Here is a 26,508-nt window from a genome sequence, read left to right on the forward strand (position 1 = left end):
AATAATCGAAGTACTGTATGAATATGAGCAACAACAACAGCAATAATTAATGGAAACCAAACGATCCACGTATTGTCGCTTTAAATTTTTTGATGAATTCTTCACGATCATGATCGGGTTATCCACAAGGTTTCTCATCATCTTCAAGAATTATAATTGTTGCTTCAAATGTACATCATGTGTAAAACACCAAACCAAATCCGGGCTCGAGATTGAACAAATTCTATAATTTCCATCTCTAGTAAATCTACTTGTTCATTAAATACGGTCCAAACACCAACTTGAGCAATTAGCCTTCATCATGATCTCTCTGTATTCTCTCTTGTGCATCAAAAATCCACCACCCGACTGTATTTGTATTGCTATACTTGAACATCATCCATACTCATACTTGAACATCAGCACTGACCATGTGAATGTTAATGGGGAGAGAGATCAACTTGTGTTGCGGGTTTGAATCAAAACAAAATTTTTTATTTCAAAAAAACAAAATCCTACAACACTTCCGATTCGAACCAAGAGAACGGCTTTTCCGAGACCACGGCGTGGATCCATATGATGAAGCTTTGATTTCGGATCGTAATAGAGTCACTACTACTATCCATTTAAACAGTTTCAGAGTAGACAGAACAATTCTCGTGTGTGGATTTTTGAAATTAATGATCCACTCGAGTGTACGGACTTGACCAAGCAACAACAAACATTTCATATCCATACATTATTATTCATACACACATACATACTGCAAAATGATCAATCCTCACTCATCTCAGAGCCACAACCATCACTCTTCTCCAGGAATGCCAACTGTCAATACCACGACAAGTGCGACAGGGCTTTCCATACCTTCCTCACCCAACAGCAACAACAATTATTCACTCCATAACACCAACAACAATGTGCCCTTGAATCACTCTCACTCGACCATTGTCTCCAAAGAGAGTTGTCTTTCCCCTGTAAATCATCATCATTCCGAATCAACAACAAGAACATTTCATCATTCGGAAGATCAACAAGCCATAGCATCCAACAATGAAGTATTCTTTTTCGTCATGACTCCCGATGAAAAGAATCAATTCATGCTTCGAGTCGATCAATATGTTCAAGAAAGACGACCACACGAAGCACTTTCCTTACTTGCTCATAAGGCAAAAAATTTACAAGATCATTTACAAGATTTAATGAATCAACAAGAGAGTTTACATCGAGAATATGAACAAGTACGACGACGACGACTTGAATACTTTGATAGGATTAATAATATCGTGTATCATCAAGATGGAGAGTCACAAATGATTGATTTTCATCGATGGAATCAATTAAGCATGACCATTGACGCTGTCAAGAAACAACTTGTGGAATTAATGTTGAAAAAAGTACAAATGTTACTTCCCATGCAACTCGAACAGGAAGCTGAACGAGATTTGAAAATAATTTTCAATCTTGATCCACAAAATGAAATGGCAAATCAATACGTTTCAATTTTGGAACAACAATTACAAGAAAAGGCCATTCAAGAAGAAGAGGAAAAATTAGAACAGTTACAACGGCGGCGGCGTAATGACGAAACAATCCTCTTGTCTGATCTGGATTCCGGAACTCTTCATGAACGATATGGTGTCGTCTCTCGAAAACGAACGAATACTCTCTATGATTTCAACGAAGATATTGAAGAATTGGAATGTCCACTTTGTTATCGAGTTTTCTATGAACCTGTGACGCTGAGTTGTGGCCACACGTTCGATCGTAGTTGTATTTGTCGAGTGCATGATTATAGTGACAAGTGTCCACTCTGTCGACAAACCATTCACGTTGTGCCCTATGATTATCCAGTGACCGTAGTCATTAATGAACTATGTCAAAAATATTGTAAACAACAATATGAGCAACGAAAGAAGGAAATGGAAGAAGAAAATGGTTCTCGACAACTCAATATTAATCACATTCCCATCTTTGTATTGGACTTTGTACTGTATCCTCATACCTTACTGCCGTTACACATCTTTGAACCTCGTTATCGATTAATGATGAGACGATGCATGAGTGGAAGTAAATGTTTTGGATTAGTATGTTGTGGACCGAATCGTAATGGTGACATTGCCAAATATGGTTGCATTGCAAAAATTACCAGTTTTAAATTATTGCCAGATGGTCGAAGTATTATTGAGACAGTGGGTACGGATCGATTCAAAATTTTGGAAAAGTGGGACACGGATGGATATATTTGTGCCAAAGTTCAATTACTCAAAGACAAGACTGAAAATGAAATTCATGTCATGGAGACTGGACAATTCAACACCAACCGTACGACCTCTGTGCCTCAGGGTGGAAATGGAAATTCTCATGACACGCCCATTTCTTCAGTGAGAATGACCAGTAATGACGCCATGCATCCATCCTCACACGGTGTACCTTCTTCATCATCGACAACCTCCACTGCCAATTCCTTCTGGAATGGATTGGACAATGTTTGGCACACAGCAGAGAGAATGACTTTGCAACAACTCAATGAACAATTGTATCAACTCGTAGACATATTCCTGCAAGATGTTGGACCAGAGACGAAACAAACCATTATTCAAAAAGTTGGGCCTTATCCCAAAGAGAATGAACCAGAAAAATTGAGTTTTTGGGTGAGTGCCATGTTGCCTCTCACAACTCAACTCAAGCTAGATTTATTGGCCATTACTAATACTAAGGAAAGATTACGAGTGTTGTTGTCGATATGTAAACAAATTGCTCAGTCTCAACAATCGAATTGTGCTACTCAATAAACAACATCGATTTCTAAATGTGACATCAGTAGTATTAATTAACAACTCACTACAATGGATGATGAATTCGTTCAATCAGGACAATTCATTTCACGCAATAACGTTTCGTTGCTTTGTGACCTGCAATGTCCAGTCTTCTCTAGAATGTTTACTGTCCATCGAAAGGCTTTGAGGTTGTTAAACAATAATTATGACTCGTTTTTTCCGATCGAGTTCAGTACAACATGTACAAAATGTGATTGAGCTATATCATCCCATAGGGTCCCTATGCTACTGCTGATTTGAAACATTGTCTCTCATCGTGCCTGCTCTTCATCACTATCATAATCTCTATTCAATCGCTGAGGTCTTCTCGTATAAAGCTCCGCCGAATTTCCATAATCCATTCTATTTTCCTCATCCTCCTCCATTACTGCTGCTGGAGTAACGAGGTTTTTGCTCAGTGATGTAAAATTTGAAGAATGATGAGGATCAGCATTCATGGAACTCTCTCTGCGATTTCGTTTTCTATATTCTTTGGCACAATACACAACGACCGATAACAACGATAGAGAACATATTAAAAAACCAAAAATTCCCATCAAAGCAATCGGGATTATTGAAACATATTGTAAATAGGGATTCGGAATGGATGATGAAGAAAGAGTCGTATTGGTTGTGTTGGTTGCAAGCAAATAACGTATTAGAGATTGTTGATCATCTTTGTTTTGAATTTCATCATGTCGTGTTATTAAAGGTGATAATCCCCATACTACTAATACTGATGGATTGAAAGTTGTTGTCATTATGTATGTAATGATGAGTAGAATGATCGTCATCCATACGGAGCTGACAATCTGTTGCAATACAAGAAAGTATGAGTATCAACATGACCATTTCGTTAATAGTAATGATTCACAATTTATCTATTTACAACGGTCGAGCTAATGAGAGAAAAATTCTTTGGCCAAGCTCTCCCACTGATCCCTCAAGAACGAAGTCGATAGAAATGAAGTTTTGATATCTTCACCTGATGGTTCTGTTGAAGAATTACTATTTAGTTCGCTGTAACCCGTGTCACGTTCTCCATTACAATTAAAAGATTTGCCATCTTCTGAAGAACACCCTTGCTCTACCCTTAACTCTTGCTGTTGAGACATGTCTAGCAAGTCGCTGAGATGAGGTTCTTGTGAGGGAGCTATTTCTTCAGTAGGAGTGGAACAAATTCGGTGTAAAGATCTTGTTTCCATATTTCCAGCAGTGTTGGCTACCATCTGAGGTACCGTTTTGTGTAGAGATTTCTCATGTCTACCGACTGGTCTTGAATGAAAGGTCCACGTTTGGATCACACCATGTTTCCATTCTTGAGTCTCGTTTAGACTCATCTTGTTACGAAAGCTGGAGGTGTCTTTCATGCACTCTTCATTCTGCTGAGCTTGCAATCCACCTACACTGCTCAACACACTGAAATTGTCAAAAAAGTAATTGGACCAAAACCTACTAAGCTTGTCATGATAGGAAATAGTCATCTCCGAAGAAGATGTAGTGTTGGGTTTCATAAGAGTCAAATGATAATCTCTGCAGTGAATAGCCTTTCCCAATTCGAAACGACCTGCATGATGATCTTCATTATCTAGCTCCTTCAAATCCCTCACAGGCAATCCAACAAACATGGGCATGGAAGTTGGATTCACGACGGATTGATAATACCACCATTCCACATTAAACACCTCTCCTAAACGCTTCGGAATGTGAGAAAAGAATACATGACCATTAAGGGCAGCTCGGTAACGGAGTTGATCCGTATGGAGAGCATGATCACGAGGTGTTGGAATGTGTTCCTCAATATCTGAGTCTTCTTGATCCGAAAAATCTTCTTCATCAATCATTTCATGAATTGCTTCGTCTACAATTTCATCCTCCTCCTCATCTTCATCTACATACCATTCTTCTTCGGAAACTATCAGACGATCCTTACTTGGGTTCCAAACTGTTCTCGGGAAGGGCTGTTCATGAAGAGAATTTCCTCGACATGGCATCTTGATCAAGTTACAATGATTGTGTAAGGATACTTTCACCATTGAATTCGTACACTTTTTCCTTTAGAAATTCAAGGTGCCCTCAATTCCCTTTTACATTTTTATTGTTGGTGTTGAAAAACCTCAAAAAAACCCATCACATCAAAAAATGAGGTTGTTTCAGAACATGGAACTGTCGATGGTTGAGGACGTTCGAACTGGTGTTGTACAAACATTGGCAAAAATAAATAGACTCTTCTTATTTACATTGTGATAGAAATAATAAAAATTTTGGCAATAAAATTCTCAATCCTCTTGTAGTTGCATCTTCTCTAATAATGCATCCAATTCTGGTGTTGATGACACACCATCCTGATGATTTCGTTTCATGGTCATCGTTGTTGCACTACTACCAGTGGTTAAATAAGGTAATGTGGGTGGAGAGGTCGACGAGGTTTCAGTCACCACGCCACTCCCTCCAAATGCAAAATCTCTCAACTTTTCATACTTGTCTTTCAATTTGTGATACTTTTCACGAGAACGAAGTTTCTTTTCATGCATTTCTCGAATTTTCTTTTCCAATTCACAAATATATTCATTTTTGAGTTCATTTTCACGTTCTAATTGATGAATACGTTCGCGTTGCTCAAAAACTGTGAGAGAAATGTCAGTCATGAGAGAATTAGAGGTATTAGTGTTCGTTGTGTTTGCGTCCGCAGAACATTGGGCACATGTGCTTGGTGTCGTCATGGAATGAAACAATGTATTACCACTACTACTATTGGATGAAGGATCCTTATCAATATGAATTCGATGTTCGAATGCAAAAGGAGCTGAAATGTGGTGGGTGCTTTCATGAATATCATCATGATGATTCAGTGTCTTGATTGCTTGATTATTTTCATTCAAATCGGAATTATTGGAAGAGTTATTTGAATTGGAATACCATGAGAGCCAACTGAACCATGAGAGGAATGAATCCGCACGTCTACTTCTATTGGTGGATGCAGCTGTTGTATTTGAATCACCATTTGCTGCTTCTTTTTCTGAAGATTCTCGTTGTTTTCTAACAGAGCTGCCACTTGTCAACACATCGAACTGCTCTTCTTCATCATCGCTACTACTACTCTGATCATCGGAAGGAGCCAAAATTTCAAGTCGTTTCTGCAACAAGACAGAGTTTGACGGAATAATCATGGCCGAGGATGGCACCGTTGTATCTAAGACTAGTTGTGATGTATTATTGGTGAGACAAGTCGTCGCTTTCTGGAGAGCTGCACCAAATAAAAGTGGGTTGGTGGTAAGAGAAGGAGGAGATGGAAGACGAATCGAGTGGTGTTGAGGGGTGATGACGATGTTTTTTGATAAGGTGTGTTGGGAAGAGTTTGCTTGCTCGAATGAGGAGGTTGGCACTTGTTTGTTTAGATCCTTGTCGATTGACATTTTTTTTTAATTTTCAAAATTCGAATGCTTAACGGTTTTTTGCCATTTTCGTTTTGGCAAGAGAGTGCAATGTCAAATAAATCATCATCATGAAGAATATGAATTGTTTGGTAGGAAATCATAATTACTCGACAGAAATATCAGAAACATCTTCTAATCCGGGTGGTTCGTCATCATCGTCACTATCTGACACTTCTACAAATCTATGACTTGAGGCTGGCATGTTAAACAATCGAGAACCCTTAGATTGGTGTTGCCAATAATTTTCTTCCCTTAAAAAGTTTGCCATTTTCCTAAACTTCTCTTGACCATCCTGTGATGGTTGTGTCATGAAGGGATGAAACTCGTGTTGGTCCTGTGCGTGCTGCTGATTCAATCTCTTTTCCAAAGCACCACTACCAATGAATCTATTGATAAGGCCAATTTCAAACCAAAAGTCAATCAAAAAGACAACACTACATGCTGAAATCAACAAAAAGAGTGGAATACCCACTGGTCTAGCAGAGTCTTTACGAGTTGGATATCGGACTCGGTACCAAGTGTGGTACAACACAAGGGCCCACAATGAATAATATATGACTCCATTTACATGCCAATGCATTCCAGTGGAAATTAAATCATACAACAAATACATTTCAAACGGAATAAAAGAAAATAGAAAAGGAAAACTGAACATGCTCACAAAATGGCCTTTCAGCCACAATCCAAAATACCCCAGTGTTGCACAATTAAACCAATCCATCCAGGTCATGCCAACTTCGGGAAGCATTCGAGGTGTTGACTTTAATCCAAAAAAATTATTAAAGAAAGGATCATGTACATGATGTACTCGAGCAAAAAAGTTCTTATCGGAAATATCTTTGCCCATGAAATCCTCATTTCGGATCCAAGCAAAATAGAGAGTGGATAAACCCAAACCTAGCAAACATTTTATCAGTTGTCCACTCACATATCTATCAATATTAGCCTTCTCCATATACTTGGCGATCCAAAGCTGATAAAAATTGAATAAACCGTAAAGTTTGAGAAGGCTATCCAGATATTGAAGCATTTTTTAAAATTGAAAAATATCAACATAATTTTGAACAAGAAACTTCTTAAACAACAGCTGATTGTTATCTAGTAACGCCTTTATTTAAATCAACAATTTGAACAAAAAATCGTCATCTTGTAACAGTTGAAAGAAGGGATTCAAAGTTTTATGGAGATTTATGCACTATATGAACGAAATTAGAGTGCTGAATTTTTTTATTCAGCACTAGAAACACTTTTTGAATTACCAGATAAGCATTTCAGAGCTCACAAGAATTATCAACAAAGTTTACAAGAACAAGTGTGTTATCTCAGTATTTGACAACTGGCCAGAATTGCTGGAAGAAGATGTCAAATTTTCTGTGTTATTTGCACAAGTCATGACACGAATTTACATGCTCTTTGATCAACGTGACTTGGAAGATGAAGAATTTTTTGGAAGTGTTGACTTGCCTGTCATGATGAAATATTTACAAATTTGTTGGGACTTGTTAGAGACTTGAAGGCTGTGAGGTCTAATGGACACGTATACAAAAACATTTCGTATCCAAAATTTCGTGAAGACAAAGAAATAGTCTTGGCTGCTCTTGAAGAAGAGGTCTCTCTTGATGACATTCCACAACACTTTCATGGCGATAAAGATTGCTTACTGTTAGCAACTAGAAATACGTCATCATCTCTCGACACCATTAATGATTTTTTGGTACCATGTATTATATCAAATGATCGAGAAATCGTCTTTGCTGCCGTATCCAAGGACCACTCTTTAATGAAATACCTTCCTGATAATTTCAAGAACGATCGAGATGTAATATTGTCCTTACTTGGAGACACTAATTATGCAACACCATTACTTGTTGCTTCTAAAGAATTGGAATGAGAAACGGACTTCATTTTGGATTGTATGAAAGTGTATCCAAAAACAATAGACTGCTTGATCGAAACAGAGAAAGGTTTTGTGAATTATGAAATTATTTCAGAAGCAGTGACAAGACGGGGAATTGTAACAGATACCATTGTCTCTTATTTATGCAAAAACTGCTTTAACATTCGAGATACAACGAGCATCACATTTGAAGAAGCTATAAGATTATTTCAGAATTTGAAAAATCAGAGACTGGAGTTTGAATATTTTGCATGTCACATTCCTGATTCTTGATTGTTGAAAGAACCAATCCAATTTTTGCAAGAACCACGCATGTTTGGTAAACACCTCGATCATGAAAAGATGTATAATACGTGTTTCCAAGTGATGATGGCGCGGATCAAGCTTTCATTTCTCACATTGGCCGAAGGGTTGGTTTGGGATTGACAAGTGGTAAGCTCCAGAACACTGCATTAAGAAGATGGTCAAGTCTATCCAGCGCCAATCGCTCGGTAGCTCACATTCAGCAATTAATCTCTTAATAATTAAACAAGAAATCAATGACAATTTGGCAAGATACTTCATATTATCACACGTATATTCCATGTGATAATATTGATCACAGTAATTGAATCGTGTATTGTGGCCAAGAAAATGGTGTTGCATGATCGTGACATGACCTGAACTGTTCTTTTTCAGAATTTTGATTGAACATCTTCCTTCTTGACTTGTTGGATTGACTCGATGAAGAATTCTTAAATTGAAATGAGCACCACCGAATTTTACCAATCATATTTGATGTGTCTTTTCGAGAAGTTGTTGCGACAATAGAATAGTGTCAGTTTGTGTTTTTCGTTGTAATAGAATTGTTGTAGATGTGTGAAAAAAAATGGAGTTTTTGAAAAATAATTGGCTTCACATGTTCGTAGCACATTGAAAATTGATTCGAAACTTTTTGGGATTAAATAATAATATCAATTATTAATTAATAATATTACAATTTTATGATAATTCTATTCCGATTGATTTGGAAAATATTTTGTTAAATTAATGACACTTTAAAGTGCATTTGTGGGTACGATCATCAACTACACATTTGGGCTTGTCAATGATAAAAGAAAAGGGGAGCTTGTTGACGGAGAAAAACGTGAATATGAGCAGTTACTCCGAGAAAAGTATCGAATTCAAAAAGATCGAAGAATGTATGATCCGCCTCCAGTAAACAATCCTGAAAAACAATCATTGCTGGATATTGGAAGGAGGAGAGATTAATCGATGACATGTTATTGTGAAATTTGTAATTGTTAGAATTGTTGGTCACAAACGGGCAAGTCAGAATCTCTATATTTTCCAAGAAACATGTTTGTGTGTGAATGGTGACACCAAAAGATATAGTGAGTTATGAATCGACACAGGTCACAACGGATACTTTCAAGGTTGATAAAATTTGGTTTATAGATACTGGTATGATGAAACTCTCGACCTTACTCAGAGTCTCTCTTTTGTATAAGTTGATACTCTAATTGTTCGCTGTCCTTGGAACCGATTGAGTCCTGATAATCATTGTTCGACGATGGAGCATTTTGACTTGCAGAAACACGACTCACGGCGGCAGCTTCTTCCTCCGTAACTAAGGCACTCACATGATGGTGGGCTTTAAGCAAGTAGGTGTTGCAATTACCTTTTCCTTTCACTTCTACACTTCTCTCTTCAAATTCAAAACCAAGATCATAAACTCTTTCATAGGTTGATCTCGATATCTTTACATGATTGAATGTAAAGAATGTAAGCCAAATAATAAACATCATTCACTTACCTGAATTCTTCCAGCCAAGGATGTTGATTCCTAATTTAAATTATGTGTGTCATTGAAAATAATAACAGCATCACCAAAGAATACTCACCATTCGGGAAGCCATGTTAATGGTGTCACCCCAAAGGTCTTTTAAACAGTTAGGTTTCACTTAAACTGTTGTACAAAATACATACCATATGCAAACTGTTGTGCCAAGCGCACGAGATGATCATGTTGTGTAAAGTAATTAGTATTCAAGTATTACCTCTGGTCAAAATCAACAGAAATAGTTAAACAGCATACCTTCTTTGTACCGATAACACCTGCTACAACTCCACCAGTATTAATTCCAACTCGAATGTTAATTTGATGGCCAAACTCTTTTCTATTTTCCAAATTGTAAGCTCTCAAAACATGGAAAATATCGATGGCAAATTTTAACGTTCTCTCAGGATGGTCTGATTGAGTGTTACCAATTCTATGTGATTCAAAGTAAAACAGTCGTTATCAAGACATACTAAGATTATCAATACTAACCCTCCAACACAAAAATAGGCGTCTCCAATGGTCTTGATCTTCTCCAGTTGATACTTGTCGGTCAAAGAATCAAATCCATTCACAACTGTATTCAACATCATAACCAGCTCAGTTGGATTCAAGCCACTGCTAATAGATGTGAAGCCAACCATGTCACTAAAGAAGCATGTGATATCGTTGAACTTTTCTGCAATAAATGTCTCACCAGCCTTAAGCCTATTGGCAACAGCTTCAGGTAAAATGGAACGTAAGAGATTTTCTGATTTCTTCTTTTCTTCTGCAAGTAAGGCATTCTGTTTCTTTTCTGAAGTAATATCCTTGATGAAGCATGTCACCACTGGCTTGTTATCAAAAAGGGTCGAGAACAAGTTAACTTTGGCAGGAAATTTGGTATTGTTCTTTCGAATACACTCCACTTCAATCGTCTCACCTTGAGCGTCCGTTGAGGTATCCTTAGTTGCCTTAATGATGTCTTCAATAACCTTATTCAACTTATCGCGATTACTTGCATCGAATAGGTGGAATAATGGTAAACCAACAAAATCACTCTGCTTACAACCGAACATTCTTTGTGCAGCAGGGTTAAATATTTCAATATCACCACGATGGCTACATAGTACAGCTCCGTCCTGTACGAATGAGGAAGGGGAAAATAATGATAAGTACAAAAATTGAGTATTGAAAACAACAATGTAACACAACTCATTCTACTTACAACAGCAGCGTTCAAAATATTTCTCACTTTGGAGTCATCATTCTTTGCATTTTCTTTTGATTCTCGCTTCTTTGTAAATATTCTTGAAGGAACGGTGTGATACATGATAAAGTTTCGCATTGACTCTTCGGAGTCCATAAGATCAAGTGGAATGTAATTGAACATCATTCTCACATGGAAGATGTTATTCCAATGAGCGTTAAATATACTATAAAGACCAAGGCAACAAGCTAGTAGCAAGAGGCATCCCACAATGGAAAAGGAAATTACATATGCCACAGAAGACACAGAAAAAACAGCCACCATGGCATCTAAGAAAAGTAGTAACTTTTGAGTGATACCATGTCCCAAAACATATGTACTAACATGTTCCAAGAAGAGTCTATGTAAATCTTCTTTTGCAGAAAAGATGTCAGCAGAATTCTGGGAAGAATCTTGAGAGAACAGTTCAATCAAGTGCTCAAGACCAATGCAAGCTATCGTAGAGGTGCCGTTGTTGCTTGTACAATTTGCAACGTCCTGAATAAAGCTGTCAATCTTTGGAGAGATACCAACGCTAGATTTCTTATTATCCGAAATTTTTCCATACACCAAACTATTCCAACTAACAACTAAATTTGATTTTAAAGATGCCAAATTTGTGTTGAGATCTGAAATCTTTCTACCTTTAGAAAGTCTTGGGTCGTTAATGGACGATTGGTTTAACATGATGTATGTGTACATTTCTCCAACATTAAATCCAATTCTCTGAATTGCAGACAGAGCTGAAGTTGCATCTCTAATATTCTGCATGGTCCTGAACGTAGAACTAGCATTATACGATGACTCCATATAAAACATTCCACAACAGAGTACGGTAATACAAATCACTACAACGCCTAATATAGCAGCGCTCATATAGGGCTTTAAAATGCTCTTAGGCAAGTGAATCGAAGTTTCGTCTTCTGCTTGCTTTCCTAGGTTGTGATAAATTTTACCTACTACGTCTTTAGGAACGTTCTTCTCAAGAAGTCTTACATAGGTTTTCAAGTTTGAAAAATTGACTGAAATATAAATGATAAAAACAAGGGATAGGAATGCATAGATGGAATTGGAAATGACAAAGAACAAGAAAAAGCTATTCGATAACAACTCGGACTTGTCTTGAGTTCTCTGAATAAAGCTCAAACAGAAATTGTCAAATGCTTTTTCAAGACTATCTTGGTTCAACCATAGATACATGAAAGGATATGATGACAATGTCTTGGAATATTGGGAGAGGTCAAGATTCTGAAAGTACGTAATATGCTTCATCATGGAATACACAATCTCGGATATTGACACTGACGCGGAATAGGATTCATTGTATATTCCAATTGTATTGGGTGTGCTCACAAACGGAACAATAATTTCCCTGGTTTCACTTGTGTAGTCACTATACATTTCAGCTGTGAACAGGCCAGCCTGACCCATTACTCTGACCTTATTAATAAATGATATGGCATCTCCTAAACGATTCTGATGGGTTACAACAAAATCTGTGACAGAATTGTAACCGCTTTGATTGAGAAAGCGGTTTCTTTCTTCAACGTTCATATTTGAGCCATAAAGGTAGTCAAAAGTTTGAAGAATACGTAAGTCTTTCAAGGCATATAAAGGTATCATTCGAGGTTTACATGCGCTCTGGACAGCTTGAATATCTGTGAGAACAAGCTTCGAAATTATAGAGTTCCAAATTATACCCGCAGCAACAATTAGGAATGAAACAATGGTAAAAACAAAGAAGGTGAATAGCTGGAAGGAATGCTGCTGAGGTGTCGCCAATGACGATCGTAAAACACTCTCCCTCTTGAGTTGAGGATTATTTTCGACTCCATCTAGTCTTTGAGATCCAAGATCCATCTCAGATTGCCTCTCAAAATTATCATTCTCCAAGTCATCAAAATTATCATTGAAATCAGTTGATCCACCCACAGCACTCTTTCGATGATTTCCAAATGAAAAACTTTTGATGTTGGATTCTGCAAATTTTGTTGAAGGAGGTGGTGGTGCTTCCTCAAAATTCATTGAGAAGTTTGGAACAACTCTGTTCTTTTTTCCTCCTCCCTTCTTGTTAGGTCGAGTCTTCCATTTGGCTTCTTCGTCCTCAATAGCCATTGCTTCTTGATAGAGTTCTTGTGACAAATCCTTGTTGAATTTAAACTTTTCTACGTAGGATGCATAGTATCGAAGGACCGTCTTGTTGTTTCTGTGTTTAGCCATTAAATTGTTGAAAGTACTTTCGCATTCGGACATCAATTCTGAAGCTCTTCTGTTCGTTTGTTCAATCTTGTCCAAGTTGAGAACATCGTTTGTCATTTCCTTCCAAAAAGAGCGATGTAAGGCAAAAAGTTCAGTTTGATTCTTGTCCATTCTCTCCAAAAAGAACTTGAGCTCAAATGAATGGGAGTTGTCTATCATTTCAAACTCTTTTTCTCTTTCAGCAATTAAAAACTTGTAAATAAAGTTTGGCTTTGCCTTGATTGCCTTTTTCAACAAGCTTGTTGCAAACACCTGACTGTTCACTTCGTTCTTCCAATAATATGCAACAATTAAACTACATGTGAGTAATAAACGGGCATCACTAAAACTCTTTTGCAGTGAAGCACCCTTAATTAAACTCAAGGCAATTTCCACATCTGTAATTTGCTCAGACTCTGTCTTGTTGGTGGATTTCATTGAAAACTTCATAAACATGTTCAGATGACGCAAACGACCATCCTCTTCAAATTCTTGATATACTAAAGAAGCTTCTTTTTCGAGCATTTTCAAAGGAAGCTTTTCATTTTCCTGCAAACCTTCACTCCTTCTCAGAATTGAGGAAAGTGCCTCTGCTCTCTTTATACTGACCATGAAACGGCCTCTAACCCTGTTGTAAATCACTCGGCTATAAATTTCCAATGCTGAAAAGAAAAAAAGAGCTCCAAGCACCATTAGCCCAATTGTCATTCCAGCTAAACCGATACCTAAGTCGGGCATTCTACCAGTATTCACTAATGATGTAACAAGAGCTCCTATCGCTGCACCCATTCTTGCTCCAAACAATCCGAGAATACAAGAATTTTCTACTCTTCTATAGAATGGAAGATAAAAAAAAACAAGGACCATCAGCATTGTTGTGAACAAAATATGCACGATCGATCGAACATAGATATAGGGCTCTGGAATGACATACATGACATAGAGCTGGAATGGATTGAAAACGGCTAGAAACGCCATAGTCAACCCATTGTCTGAAATAAGGAATCCACCAACTGTTTGCTCAGACTCTTGGTTGATCATGACAGTAAGGAAATTAATAACGAGTAGGGAAAATAGTGCAATAACACCCAAAACAATTAGTACAATGTTTCCTTCGGAAGAGCATGGAATATTGTCAAATCTGGTAAGCAGGCTGACCTTCTCGTCGTAGCCTTCAATCGAAACTAATTCTGTTGACTTGCAGTCAATAAAACTGGAGAAAATGAATGTAACAATCATGCTAAGTATGTGGACGACATTGCCCAAAAGAGACGCTGTCTTCTTGATGCGATCTAAATGTTTGCTTGACCTAAAAATTGCATGGATCGCAAGCGCAAAGCTCACCAAGGCGCTCAACACCAAAACGATGCAAGCTGCAGCAATCGGAACAATGGCAACAAACGGTACAAGATCAAGAGACAATGTTATCGGATAATTGGCCACTGTAAAAAGCCAATTTCCCCATTCTCCCCAATTGTAGCGACCTAGAGTTGGAAGAAAGATGGTAATCCAGAATATGTACAAGTAATAGAGTCCATATATTGTTTTTTGCTTCCATCCATATACTTTTGGATCTGAGGCTTGCATGGATATTACAAGCCTTGTGAAGCCTTGTTGAATGAGGATCCATAATGAAGCATAAAGAGAGGAATTTCCGTTTGCTTCATTGGAAACGCTTGAGCCGAGTGCTGAGCCCTCATGATTTGGGTCCATTTGAAAGAAGTTGTATTAAAATGATGATGAAGAAATGATGGTTAAATTCGTTGATGTGGTGATGAAGGAAGGATAGAAAGGTGAATGCTCTCAAAATTATCAGTTTCTTCTTTTCAATTAATATATTATTTGTATATCAGTGTTTAACCATCAATTAGTCTATTCGAATTCTGTTCATGATGAGGTCCATCAATCATTGGGATTGAACATATCAACTACGTACCTCTAGCGAGTCTCGGTGGTGGTTCTACGACGTTTGTGATACTCAATAAATAATACGAAATAAAGTAGGCTCGATGAGATGTTGTTCGTTGTTGGAACTGAAAGGATTTGTTTTTCGTGCGAAAACCGTTGTTGCTCAGCAAGCCTTATGGTTAGCCTTATCAATTAAGGCGCAAAGTGCTAAATTGAGGGAGAATGGGTGTTTTTTTTTCAGTTTGAGTTTTTGTTGAGTTCTGGGCGGGATGTGAATCTTCCAAATCGGGTGAATTTGAAAGATAGCTGCTAAATCTCAACAATAACTCAAACTTGAAAAAATCGTCCACCGAACCAAATCATGTTGGTGTATAATAATTTTGGAACTAAATTTCATCCACACACACATACGAGAAACAAATCCTTTCAGTTCCAACCCAACAATGAACAACTTGAGATTCATCGAGCCTCTTTCAAATTAGGTGGGTGATTGACCATGTGTATTTTTTTTTAAAAACCAATTCAAATGTCAAACCGTTTGGAACATGTCTTGTTTGTAACCGTTGAGTGGATCAACTCTTTGTGTTTGGTCGTGACTTAGTACCATGAAGGTATAAAACGAACTTGCATCCATGAGGACGTGATTCGAAAAGGCAAGCAGCAAAGGGTTGAATTTTTTCACTTTTCAAAAAAACTGCTGTCAGATGCCACACCAGTTCACACCATCATCTACCTCATCCTCTCCATTCTCATCCAACAACAACAACACGACCACAAAGAACTCATCCAAATTATTCTCCTCAACAGTTCGTTTCTTTTCTCATCATTTAAAACTCACCCGAAAATCATGGCTTGTCATTCTCGTTGTGCATTTCATCTTGATGAGTCTTTTAATCTTTTACTTTCGTCGTCATCCTCGTAGTAGTAATTCCAATCTCGACCAACAACAACAACAAGACTCACATTCCGAACAAAATTCTCTCCTTCGTTCTCTCTTGAAATTCCAAACAACAACAACAACAACGGACAATCATCATCATATCATGGAAGATACCGATGGAGTCATTCATGCCTTTGATCCATCTCATCAACGTTTAGAACTTGTTCGTAGAAATTTATTCTCACGACTCAATCTTTCATTGGAAGATCATTTGGCTACTTTGGAATATATGGAATGTTCCAAACTCACCTTTGCTGAACGATGGTATGATCCTATCGTGTTATCGAATCCGAACATGGTTCAGGATCGAGTGGAGAATGATTCCATGTTGGAATTTCCAAATAGTACTCCTCTTCATGTGCCATATTATTTAACACGACAACATGTGCACTTGTTTCAACCTTATACCTATCCAACACCTGATAAAACAGAAGCCAAGTTTGCATTCAAGAGAAGAGTGAGAGGATTTTATAATTTTATTCCTGTCCACGTGGTGAAGGAAGAGGAGGAGGAAGGAAAAGGTCATCAGATTCTCTCTAATGGAACTATTGAATCGAACAGTGAAAAGAATGCACACAATCATTCTACGACACGGGAAACATCATTTTCAGAACGAACAACAACAACTGCAGAAACAAACAAACCACAAGTCGAGAAACAACATTTAGAAAATTCATTTAACAATGCTTCCGAAACGTCCTCAACCACATACATTCAAATCAAAGAAACAGAATTTAGAAATTATTTTTTCACACACCGTGACAAGTTTCGAAGAGCAAGTCAACTTCAAGTCAATGACACGACTCTATTGGATTGGAGAGATGAAATGAATAATTTAAATTTAGTGCTAAATAGTGAAAAATTTGACATGTCACTTTTTGGAAATCATAACGAACATTTACCCATATGGTTACGATGTTACAAGAGAACCTTTCCACTTTCTGAAACTTTGAAAGCAGTGTGTCGAGTGCATGACATTCAAAAGAGTATTCTCTACGTGACTATTGATGGTAATGAATTTGATGAAATTTTGGAACTCGTAACAACAGTGACTTGTGTGAAAATGCACATTTATTTTCACAATTTTGAAAGGAATTTACGAAATTTATTGGGACCTCGTTTCGATCCATCATTTCTCGATTTGAAAATTCCCAAAATGTCCACTCATGCCATCTGGGGTCTCCATTTACTCTTTGTCAAGTTCAATTACCTCTATGTCATTACGTTGGAAGATGATTTGAAACCCTTACCTGATTTTTACAATTATCATCGTTCCATGTATCATTTAACCCTAGATCCAAGTCCTTCCAATATTTATATTGCAGTGAGTTCACATGCTCACTCAATGGCTCATCATTGTCGTTTCATTAATTCCACTCTTGTCTCTGAACAATTAATACCGTACGAAGATTCCTTTGATGAGTACATGTATGAAAAAATCATTTCGTATGGTCATAATTTGAATGATAATGAGGGAGATTTGGAATTGGCACCTTTCATGATTGGTTCACGAAGAGAACTTCCTGTTTTTGAAATTGAAAATTTTCTCAATGATGTTGATGCCACGACCACGACCACGACCACGACCTCGACCACGTCAACCATGTCAGAGCTTAAACCTGATGAAGAAATTGCACCAGTCGGTAGTGTCCATGATCCAGTCACGAGGACATACCTTTTAGCACCTTACACCTTACACTTTAGTGCCGTTTGCAATGGCAGGTAGTCCCAAAAAGGAGATACAAATAGCACTTAACACTGGAGTGCCAAATGCAAACAGCACCTGACACTTGAGTGCCGAGTGTCATCAGCACCTGTATATTTTTTAATTTATTTACTTTAAATATTATTTTGAAATTACAAACCTCTTCACGGTTGTGAGCAACGGGCCTCAAAATTCTCTTCACTACACAATCATCATCGAGTATAGGAAACAGCATCACGAACGCAATTTTTGGACAATTCGTCTGACAACGACAATACCAAATGATCATCTACGAAATTTAGTTTATGGAGGGAAGAATAGACTCACGCTCATTTTCTAAGGTGAAGCGTTGTGAGGCAGTGGTTCAAATAATGTTCCACCGTTCAGCACCTGTTTTCTGAGTTGATGTTGCGCCATACAACACGGCGTTGAAAGAGATTGAGATGAAGTTGTCGAACAGGATGTCAGAGCTTGCTGAATGAACTTGAGAGACGATTTATGTTGAGGAAAAACACTTGCAGTACAGGAAAACATTTTCATTTGGTTCAACAGGGGAGTGAAACTTGCCAGCTTTTCTTCATAGTGACATGTACTTTTGTTCAATTGTTACAAAAACGGTGAGAAGAACAAGAGAATGGTGCTCAACACTGTTGTTGGCTGATGTAATCGAATTTGAGTGATTTGGGAATGACGGTAACAGCAAAAGTCAAGCTGAAGCAATCAGAAGGGTACAATTAAGGGAACTGGAATCACTTTTTGTTTCGTAGTCATACTTCTTAACGGCTGAGTCTATCATCGTGAATGAAAGGAACATATCATCTTTTGTGCCTCCTAACTCCTTTCATACGAAGGTCCAAGCTAACATACGTAAGGAAAGTAGATGCATGAGATTAAATCATGCCTTTTTTTTGTTTGATAGATTCGTTATTGACCTTTTTATATGAACACGAAGTAGAATGGTTAGGTTCACAAACTAGTACCTCCATTTCAATCAACATCCATTTCGCACCTTACACTCAAGTGTCAAATACAAATAGCACCTTACACTCAAGTGTCAAATACAAATCACACTTCATTCATTTGGCACTCAAGTGTCAAATGCAAACAGCACTGACACTAAGTGTAAGGTGTAAGGTGCCAAAATATAACAACTCTCCAGTCACTACAGGTACCTTGAAGAAGAAGGAAATCTCAGAAGCAGCCGCTGAAATGTCCACAGAGAAGAAGCAGATCCAAGTTTCAAACACTCCTCCTTCATTGCGACCATCTCCAGTAGTAGCATCATCAAGTTCCAGTACCATACGAGCAGAAAACAGTGCCATCATACCCTCGCTAGTAGTCCCAAGTGACATGAAGATCATGGATGCTTCCGTGGCTGCACCTCGTACTGAAACAACAACGAGTTCAGTTCAATCATTGACACCCACTCCATCATCTCCACTTGCTTCTTTATCTACTCAACAAGAACTCCATGTCAAGAAGAATCCAAACGAGCAGCAGAAGGAGCATCTTGTGACGACACCTCAAAACAAAATTCAAATTGTTGAAGAACATCAAGTTTCTCAACAACAGCAACAACTGCAACAATCAACGACACGAACCACGACAGAACATCCACAAACAAGGAGTGAAATTGAATCAACAAAATCTGTCAATTCTACCAAGGTTACTAAGGAACAAGAACCACAACACTCACTCAAATCCTCCTCAATGGAACCACCCATTTCATCCAAAAATAGTAATAACCAACACAAGGACACACCACCATCTCCAAACAACCAAGAACAAACAAGTGAAAAATCTGCAACAACACTCTCAGTCAAGCCAATTAAGGAAGAAGAACATGGCAATGATGAAAAAGAAGAGAATGAACAAGATCTCAACCAAGAAGAAGAAGACGAATCAGTCGATCATGACTCTGAATTGAACTCCTCTTCGAATGATGATGATAATGATGAACAAGACACTACGGAACATCCAAAAGATGATGATAACGATGACGACGAAGAAGAAGAAGTAGATCAACCAGAAGAGGTTACAGAACCACACACAACACTAGATTCTAAAACCTTTATTCATCAACAAGATGACCTTCAATCATTGAAAAAAGCATTACAACAGGTTCTTCAGAAGAATGAGCCTTCATTATCAAGTAGAAAGAAGAACAAGACGAAACAACAAGATCAACACGAGACACAATCATCTCCTCAGCAACAACTGCAACAACCACAACAACAACAAGTGGAAAACAAGGTTTCTGAACAATTTGTTACTTCTTCGAATCATGAAGAATCTCTCACACCACAACATGCTCATCATCATTTACGTAAAACTCTCTCAGCAGCAACAAATTCAGAATCAACAATGACCACCATCACACCTACTACTACTACTACCACACCAACTACTAGTGAAACTTCAACCAAAAACAATCCTCTCCAATTCAATACATCAACATCAACAACATCAACTACTACTACTACTACGAAAAATTCAACGACCAATACTGAAAATATGATGGAACAAACTCAACCCCCTCCAAGAATCACTCGAGGTCCAACCTCTCTCTATCCCACTCCAGACCTTGGTCATCCACCTCATTCCATCATTCCCATCAAGACTCCACGTCAATCTTTTCACATGAAACCTGAAAATTTTCAATGTACATGGAAAGACACACATCAAGTCTTTCTCTCTCAATATCATGCCATTTGGGGAAGTGGTATTCCATTGAGACTCTTTTACAGACTTTGGAATGCTTTTATTGAATATTCAATTTTCAAGACTGATAAATTGTACTTTTTGGGAGTTTTGATTCGAGATTTGAGAAAACCTCATGAGAGAAGTATCATGCCATGTTCAGATCGAATTACAAGAATTGATAATGTTGGACAAAATGGAGAAAAGAATGGAGAAGTGAGATATTGGGAAATTTCAGCTGATTTTTGTGAATATTATCAAGAAAAGGAAAGAAGTGAGGGAATTTCACACAAGAGACAATATGTATTTGTTCCTTCTTGAAATTCATGTTGGAATAATGTTCTTGTGGGTCATTGAACGGAGCAAGGATGCTTGATATATTCATTAAAATCGACAAATGTCACATCCATCATATGATCCAACAGATACAGGATGAGGAATTTGCGAATATTGTTGAGCAAGTCATGACACGACTTTACAAAGGTTGTGATCAACTTTGGAAGAGTCGTTTGTTTGGAAATGCAAAGATTTTGAAAATGAAAAACATACAAATCGAATACCGTTACGTTCGAGTTAAAACATGTACTCTTTGAAAAGTACAAATATTCATTCTTGTGAAACATTATATACCAACCTGGAAACATTTAATCTATTTGGGAAGAGTGGATGCTTGTAATTCACAAACTCATGTATTCGATAGATCCTGACCCCAAAGGTTGAAAGTTGGAATATCAACAAATATTTCAAAATTGCAATCTCATGTCCTTTTAATGAGAATGGTTAATGGTTTTACACATCAACCATTTTGGAGATGAAATTTCCAATGAGAACAATTCCACCCGAAATATTATAACCCTTTATCCATCAATTGATACGAAATAAACTAAATTCTCATTTTACAAACTCCTCAACACGTTGATCGAAAGAAAACTTTTAAACTAAGGGTCTATGCTTATTCTTTGCAGGAAATATCTCAATTCTGAATGTAATAATCTTTTGACTTTACAAATGATCAACATGTGAAAGAATTTTACGGAAAGTTGAAAGTGTTGTCGTGGGTGTTAGTTTATCCAATGAGAGAATTGCTATACGGTGAACAAGTAATACCTCAACACACCTCTTCCATGTTGATGACCATTCGTTATCAGGAAAATATTTCGACCATCTGTGAATTTCAACCCAAGGAGACGACGGGCTTGAGCAATTTAACACCTGGAAAAGTGGTCAACGCTAACTTTCAGAGTTTGATTTGTACCACTGAGAGTAAGTATCTTCAATTCCTGAAGAGAATTTTATCCAGTGTTGCGAGAGCAATTTCAATGCGATATTGAGAATTGTTGTGGAAGAGGGTTTGTGTAGTGCTTTCTAGATGAAACCAAGAAGGTGTCATTCCATTCGTTTAAAGAGAGTCCATTTGCGCATTCACAAACCCATATCATTTATGGTTTACTAACACAATGATAACCTTTGAACACACACTGAATGCTTGTGTTCATGTCATTTGAAGCATTGCTATCCAAAAAACTCTAATCCCATGTGAATCGTATCGTACGTGTATGTTCTTCTTCAAAAATCTTTTTAAACCATGTTATTAAGAAGGAAATTGTGCTATAACCACGGTCACCTTATCGTACAGTTGTTTCAAATGCTCATACTTGGATGCAATCTTGCAACTTGATACCACCTTACTAATTCACAAGTAGTATTGTAGAATTTTCAATTGCACACGAAACGGTACTTCGAGAATAGTCGAACACGAACTGCATATTCAATTGGGAACATTGAATTTTTACCAAGTTGAGTTCTCTTTTTATGGATCTTGAAGATTTTCTCTTTTTTAAAATGGACGGGATGCCTGCTAGGAGTATGGCGACTATCTTTGACTGTATGAACTGTGTTTTGACAAAAGCAAAATAGAATTTGTTGTTCCAAGTGTTGAAGATACATTAGTAGGAAATGAAGCATGCATTTATTACGTGAATATCTCGTTGAAATTTGACACTTGGCATGTGGTTCCAAAATTAATATGATCTTTCAAAATCTTGAACGAGAGCAAGCCTTTATCGATTTTGAGCAAGTGGTTTCCACCATACCTCACGACAACACAAATCTCCCCTTGGAGTCTGATATGAGTGTCTATTTTGATCCAATTAAATTCAAAATCGTTTTGGTCTCGGCCGTTTTCCAAAGACAATGTCCTCTAAATGCACGGTAAAGACAAAAAAAGGTCGATAAGAAGAACCCTTACTACCATCATCACCACTCCTTCATTATTCATGTAAAGCGGATTTAGCGCAGTCGGCAGCGCGTAGGTCTCATAATCCTAAGGTCAGGAGTTCGATTCTCCTAATCCGCATCCAGAATTTTTTCATTCTCTCCTAATCCGCATCCAGAATTTTTTCATTTCTCTCCTAATCCGCATCCAGAATTTTTCAACCTGTCCAGAATTCTAGACATCTAGACTGGTGAAGATTTCGTGACAAGAATTTGTTGACAGAATAGGTGCCTCATACTCTTGTTTATTCATCAATTTTCACTTTATAATGTTGTTGTATCTTGACAGTATAGTTGTACATTTGAAAGTTTTTTCGATTCTCTTTATGAAAGTTTTTTCACCTGTCAATCCTGTCAATCGAGACTGGTGAAGATAATTTGAAAGTCAAATCGTGCGTCAGCAGCACTCTGATCTCAAAAAAATATTCTAGACGTCTAGACCCACACCATCCTTTCACTGTATTCCGAAAATGTAATTTTACCCAAGCAATCATCAAAATAACAGTTCCGTGGATTTGACGTATCAAATTCAACAACAGTTCCATTTCAAAATGAAACAATTTCAAGATTGCTGGTTTTTTATGCTGCATCATGATGACACAAGTTATAGGCATGACCAATAAGTGCACAGCTTTGTGATACCAAAATATCACAGCTTTGTGATACCAAAGTATCAAATGTGGAAACAACAACAACGACATTGTAGTGCATTTCCCTCCCATTTTCATACAAATACTCTCCAACATGCAAAGGCTTGTTCACATTCTGCCCTCTGAATAAGCCTCAACAAGTGGAAATTACAACAATTTTCAAACAAAAAACACCACAACAGCTGAGCAACTAGTACTCGAATTTCATATGAAACCACCATGTGTCCATCTAAGAGAAAGCCTCAATCTTCTTCTTCATCATCCTCCACCAATAAGGACAAGCAAAAGAAGACTTCTTCAATGATTCAAACCACTCTCAACAATTTCTTGATTCGTGAGCATGGTGGTGGTGGTGGTGGTAGAAATAATCACAATAGTCATTCCATTGAGCAAGACTTGAATGTGTCATCATCCTCAACAGCATCATCCCATCCACCATCCACCAATTCATCCAATGCCACTACAAGTCTTGATCAGAATCATTCGCTTCTCTCTCCAAACACCACAACCACCACCCCAAAGAACTGTAATATCCTTGTAAATGCATCCACTTTTCAAGCTCAATTTCAAGGTGGTAATCCTTTAATGGATTCAAATACCTTGTCTGAATCGGATGAAGAACATTCTTCTCAAACCATGACGACTCTCTTTACAACTCCAAAAGATGTGAGAGCATCATCAAACACTCCTTCCAAAAGAAAACCTGCAATACGAACTCCCCAAGCAGCAGCAAAGGTCCTCTCTCACGACAAGTCATATACTCCTTACAAATACCAATCAAGTCGACTTGTCAATGCACCTGAAATTCCTCAATACCAACAATTGCCCAAAATACCACCTGGAGTTGGCAGTTTCACTCCTCCCAAAAACTTTGGTCCATAGAAAGCTGAAAAGTATGAACTTTATTTCCAATGGCTGCTCAATGAAATCTATCATCATGACCAGAAGAGATGGATTTCGGAGATTGGGAAGTAACCCCAGAGGCATTCGAAAGAGTTCAACATCAATTGCAGGTGAAAGTTCAGTTCGACCGTTTCGCCAGCAATTACAACTTCAAGGTTCCTCAATACATGGTGTGGAAGAGGACCAAGAGAGAACAGCCCGCAGATGCATTCAGTTGCTATTGGCCCAAGGAAGAGCTAAATTGGTGCTGCGTGCCGTTCAGCATTATCCAGAAGGTGCTAGAGCATTGCAAGCTTTGTCAATCTCAAATGATACTCGTTCACCCAGTATGGAAGGCAAAACCCTGGTGGCCACTACTGCTGGAAGGCAAGGTTCGGTCAGTACCAATGTCTGGAATAGATTTCAGACCCTCTCGGTCAGGGAAATGCGAACCGCAAAAGAAAAGCTCTTGGCTATTAGAGGCGACCCTAATCGACTTTCGGATGACCAACTAACATCAGTTGGTGGACTAATTGAAAAGGCCAGTGCGGGTCGTGAGTCCACAAACACTACGTATGACAGTTATTGGAATCGATTTGTTAAATGGTGCGGTGAGAGAAATATTGCAATACCACCCACAGAGATGGATGTTTACAATTTTCTGGTGTGTCTTTTTCTTAAATGTAGGTCCGGAAAAAATTGTAAACTGGCAATGTTTGCTATTAAGAAGCGATGTAATCAGTTCAAATGGATTGACGTGGTGGGTGAACATATTTCATCTCTAGTTGATTACATGATCAACATGGCACCAGTTTCATACGAGATTGAACGAAACGAGTGGCGTATTATGTACATTGATATGTGGATTCTCGAAGGGTGTAACTTTGTCGACAGGAGAACTTATGTTTTTTATACGACCCTTATGATCATCGGCATCAGGTCCATGTTACGAGGATCTGAGTTGGGTAGTATTTTAACCTCCAATGTGGTAGAAATTAACAAGAACAACATTAACGGAATCAGAATTGTTGTGGAAAAAGTGAAGAATGATTTTAAACGAAGCAAGAAAGGAAGAGTCATCGAAATTGAGGCAACTAACTCCAGGAGATGTCCTGTCGTCTGGCTTAGGTTATGGAAAGTGTGTAACCCTCAAAAGTATTTGTTTGGTGATGACCTTCCCTTATCCACGGCTAAAATTTCAGACGTTCTTAGATTTGTAGCAACCAGCCTTAAGATTTCGGGTTCTTTTTCTAGTCATTCCTTAAGAATTGGAGGAGCGTCAGAGGCAGCATTTGCTGGTTTCTCTCACACAGCAATCCAAGCTCTAGGTGATTGGTCCTCCAATGCGATAGATGCCTATTTCAGAGCTGGATTCGCATTTGACAAGAATGTATCTCGCCAGATGGGTTTTTAGCGGTATCTATCCGTTTTACCAACCATCTTTCTGTTGATTTACAACAAATTCGGTAGTAAAAGGGAGTTTTACTGAGGTTTGTTGTAATCAATAAAAGTGGTTGGTTGACTAATTTTTTGAATTTTCACTTTCAAAAAATTTACATTACTTGTGACAGGGAACAATTATTATCATCTACTTCGAGAAAGGTGATAGAATCACTTTCTCTCAAAGAATTGAAAAGTACCCACCCTCCTCCCAATCCACCTCTGAAATAAACAAACATAGTTGTGGCTTTCCACAACTCCCTCACCTTTGGGTGGGATGCCTCATGTCTCAACTTGGGATGCCTTATTGCATTGCAATAGGATGCCTCACTTTAGTGGGATGCTCTTTGAACTGAATTCAGTCCCAAGGATGCCTTGGCCATTTGAGCTGGGATGCCTCAATACATTGGGATGCCTTATGATTTTAATCATGGGATGCCTTATTGCATCGCAATAGGATGCCTCACTTTAGTGGGATGCTCTTTGAACTGATTTCAGTCCAAAGGATGCCTCATGGTTTACCATGGGATGTTTAATCAGCGCACGCTTAATAGTGTCATCCTGTATGAGACTGATGCATATGTTTGTTGCA

General features: G+C 37.9%; 10 protein-coding genes across 10 annotated transcripts; 5 read left to right on the forward strand and 5 right to left on the reverse strand.

Moving 5' to 3' along the window:
• Positions 1–749: 749 nt before the first annotated feature.
• Positions 750–2,774, forward strand: C9374_003571 (uncharacterized protein; the record flags this gene model as incomplete). The annotated part of the gene is made up of 1 exon (XM_044693114.1): positions 750–2,774. The coding sequence occupies one exon, from the start codon at positions 750–752 to the stop codon at positions 2,772–2,774; it is 2,025 nt and encodes a 674-aa protein (XP_044555701.1).
• A 296-nt stretch (positions 2,775–3,070) lies between these two features.
• C9374_003572 (uncharacterized protein) lies at positions 3,071–3,559 on the reverse strand (the record flags this gene model as incomplete). The annotated part of the gene is made up of 1 exon (XM_044693115.1): positions 3,071–3,559. One exon carries the CDS (start codon positions 3,557–3,559, stop codon positions 3,071–3,073), a length of 489 nt encoding a protein of 162 aa, XP_044555702.1.
• A 138-nt stretch (positions 3,560–3,697) lies between these two features.
• C9374_003573 (uncharacterized protein) lies at positions 3,698–4,792 on the reverse strand (the record flags this gene model as incomplete). The annotated part of the gene is made up of 1 exon (XM_044693116.1): positions 3,698–4,792. One exon carries the CDS (start codon positions 4,790–4,792, stop codon positions 3,698–3,700), a length of 1,095 nt encoding a protein of 364 aa, XP_044555703.1.
• A 285-nt stretch (positions 4,793–5,077) lies between these two features.
• Positions 5,078–6,214, reverse strand: C9374_003574 (uncharacterized protein; the record flags this gene model as incomplete). The annotated part of the gene is made up of 1 exon (XM_044693117.1): positions 5,078–6,214. One exon carries the CDS (start codon positions 6,212–6,214, stop codon positions 5,078–5,080), a length of 1,137 nt encoding a protein of 378 aa, XP_044555704.1.
• Positions 6,215–6,338: 124 nt separating this feature from the next.
• On the reverse strand, positions 6,339–7,265 carry C9374_003575 (uncharacterized protein; the record flags this gene model as incomplete). The annotated part of the gene is made up of 1 exon (XM_044693118.1): positions 6,339–7,265. One exon carries the CDS (start codon positions 7,263–7,265, stop codon positions 6,339–6,341), a length of 927 nt encoding a protein of 308 aa, XP_044555705.1.
• Positions 7,266–9,595: 2,330 nt separating this feature from the next.
• On the reverse strand, positions 9,596–15,130 carry C9374_003576 (uncharacterized protein; the record flags this gene model as incomplete). The annotated part of the gene is made up of 7 exons (XM_044693119.1): positions 9,596–9,871; positions 9,928–9,957; positions 10,016–10,053; positions 10,101–10,110; positions 10,210–10,384; positions 10,444–11,072; positions 11,159–15,130. 7 exons carry the CDS (start codon positions 15,128–15,130, stop codon positions 9,596–9,598), a joined length of 5,130 nt encoding a protein of 1,709 aa, XP_044555706.1.
• An 899-nt stretch (positions 15,131–16,029) lies between these two features.
• C9374_003577 (uncharacterized protein) lies at positions 16,030–17,991 on the forward strand (the record flags this gene model as incomplete). The annotated part of the gene is made up of 1 exon (XM_044693120.1): positions 16,030–17,991. One exon carries the CDS (start codon positions 16,030–16,032, stop codon positions 17,989–17,991), a length of 1,962 nt encoding a protein of 653 aa, XP_044555707.1.
• Positions 17,992–19,068: 1,077 nt separating this feature from the next.
• Positions 19,069–20,991, forward strand: C9374_003578 (uncharacterized protein; the record flags this gene model as incomplete). The annotated part of the gene is made up of 1 exon (XM_044693121.1): positions 19,069–20,991. One exon carries the CDS (start codon positions 19,069–19,071, stop codon positions 20,989–20,991), a length of 1,923 nt encoding a protein of 640 aa, XP_044555708.1.
• Positions 20,992–23,813: 2,822 nt separating this feature from the next.
• On the forward strand, positions 23,814–24,476 carry C9374_003579 (uncharacterized protein; the record flags this gene model as incomplete). Its single annotated transcript, XM_044693122.1, has 1 exon — positions 23,814–24,476. The coding sequence occupies one exon, from the start codon at positions 23,814–23,816 to the stop codon at positions 24,474–24,476; it is 663 nt and encodes a 220-aa protein (XP_044555709.1).
• Positions 24,477–24,531: 55 nt separating this feature from the next.
• On the forward strand, positions 24,532–25,890 carry C9374_003580 (uncharacterized protein; the record flags this gene model as incomplete). Its single annotated transcript, XM_044693124.1, has 1 exon — positions 24,532–25,890. The coding sequence occupies one exon, from the start codon at positions 24,532–24,534 to the stop codon at positions 25,888–25,890; it is 1,359 nt and encodes a 452-aa protein (XP_044555710.1).
• Positions 25,891–26,508: the final 618 nt, after the last annotated feature.

This window comes from Naegleria lovaniensis (assembly GCF_003324165.1).
Source record: "Naegleria lovaniensis strain ATCC 30569 chromosome Unknown tig001, whole genome shotgun sequence".
Lineage (NCBI taxonomy): Eukaryota > Heterolobosea > Eutetramitea > Acrasida > Naegleriidae > Naegleria > Naegleria lovaniensis.